At 35.5% G+C, this 1,473-nt stretch overlaps 1 protein-coding gene across 1 annotated transcript; it reads right to left on the reverse strand.

Moving 5' to 3' along the window:
* Nucleotides 1–239: 239 nt before the first annotated feature.
* On the reverse strand, nucleotides 240–1,172 carry LOC143774670 (olfactory receptor 11H6-like). Its single transcript, XM_077262422.1, has one exon. The coding sequence runs from the start codon at nucleotides 1,170–1,172 to the stop codon at nucleotides 240–242; it is 933 nt and encodes a 310-aa protein (XP_077118537.1).
* Between the last annotated feature and the right edge of the window lie 301 nt (nucleotides 1,173–1,473).

The raw sequence follows: 1,473 nt of genomic DNA on the forward strand, positions 1-1,473 counted from the left end.
CAGAGCAATAGGAGTTATTGGCCACAAATTTGACAGGCTGGTTATCAAAAAGACAGGGGTACCCATGACATTTTTTTAAATTATTTTCAGCACAGGCACTAAGTGATGAGTACTCTCATCAGCCGTTCCTTCTCTCACTGTTATTAGATGCTGCAGGCGTCTGCTGATGGGAGCAATAGTCCATTGGCTGAGTATCTTGGTTTAGCCTCAGTGATACTTACAATATTATTTATAATTTTCTAGATCTCGTTCTTATAAAATACTTTCTGTATGGCTTTTATAAAATCTTTATTTCTCAGACTATATATTATGGGGTTAATAAAAGGAGTAAACACAGTATATAACAGTGATAAGATTTTACTGATGGTTGCTGATTGCCCTTTTGTTGGGACAACATAAACACTGAACATAGTCCAGAAGTATATGGAGACCACAGTGAGGTGGGAGCTACAGGTGGAAAAGACCTTCTGTCTACCAGTATTGGATGGGATCCTTAAGATTGCTAAAACTATACAGGTATAAGACACTGCAATGGTTGTGATAGGAACAAAGACAATTGGAATGCTTAGTAAATAAACCTCCAAGTGAACAATATGGGTGCCAGAACAGGCAAGTTCTAGTAAGGGGACAATGTCACAGAAAAAGTGGTCAATGATGTTTGATCCACAATAGTTTAATTTTGCAGTAGTTATCATGTCAATCAAAACAATAGAAAATCCGAACACCCAACAGATGGTGGTCAGTATTACACAATAACCACTTTTCATGATAACATTATAATGTAGAGGTTTACAGATGGCCACATATCGGTCATAAGACATCACAGTGAGGAGAAAACATTCAACTGTTTCTGAAGCACCTAAAAAATAAAACTGAGTAATACAGCCAACAAAAGTAATGCTCCCCCCATTATTCAGTATGATTTGAAGCATGTTCGGGACAATATCTGAGATAACTAAGATGTCACTGATGGACAGTTGTGAGATGAAGAAGTACATTGGAGTGTGGAGGTTCTTGCTGGTGGACACCAGGGTGATGATCAGGAGATTTCCACATATTGTCCCACAGTAAATCATCAGGAGAAGACTGAATAGGAACATTTTTAATTGTTGGCTGACTTGAAATCCTAAAAGGAAAATCTCAATAACCTCTGTCAGATTGTTCTCCATCATGTAGAACAAATTGGTGATGCTAGAAGTATGCATAAGAATAAAATATTACTAATTTTTCTAAAGTTGTTTTTATTTTAGTTTAAATGCCCAAGTATATGTTTCGGAAAAATGTAAGTTAATAAGTCTTGCAGTAACGTGACTTACATTATTGTTTGAATGGAAGCAGCAAGAAGTAAAAAAAATAGTCTGCACAATTTCCATAAAATAAACCAATCAAATTCAACAATTTTTGCCAGAACATTTAACCTTTCCAAAAAAGCCTAAATTGAAGAGGAAATGTATAAAAATAAAAGGTAACTTT

The sequence above is a fragment of the Ranitomeya variabilis genome, chromosome 5, assembly GCF_051348905.1.
Source record: "Ranitomeya variabilis isolate aRanVar5 chromosome 5, aRanVar5.hap1, whole genome shotgun sequence".
Classification (NCBI taxonomy): Eukaryota; Metazoa; Chordata; class Amphibia; order Anura; family Dendrobatidae; genus Ranitomeya; species Ranitomeya variabilis.

What these genes read in the sequence shown, in the direction of transcription:
- LOC143774670 (XM_077262422.1), bottom strand. Translation starts at nt 1,172, where the DNA reads ATGATGGAGAACAATCTGACAGAGGTTATTGAGATTTTCCTTTTAGGA.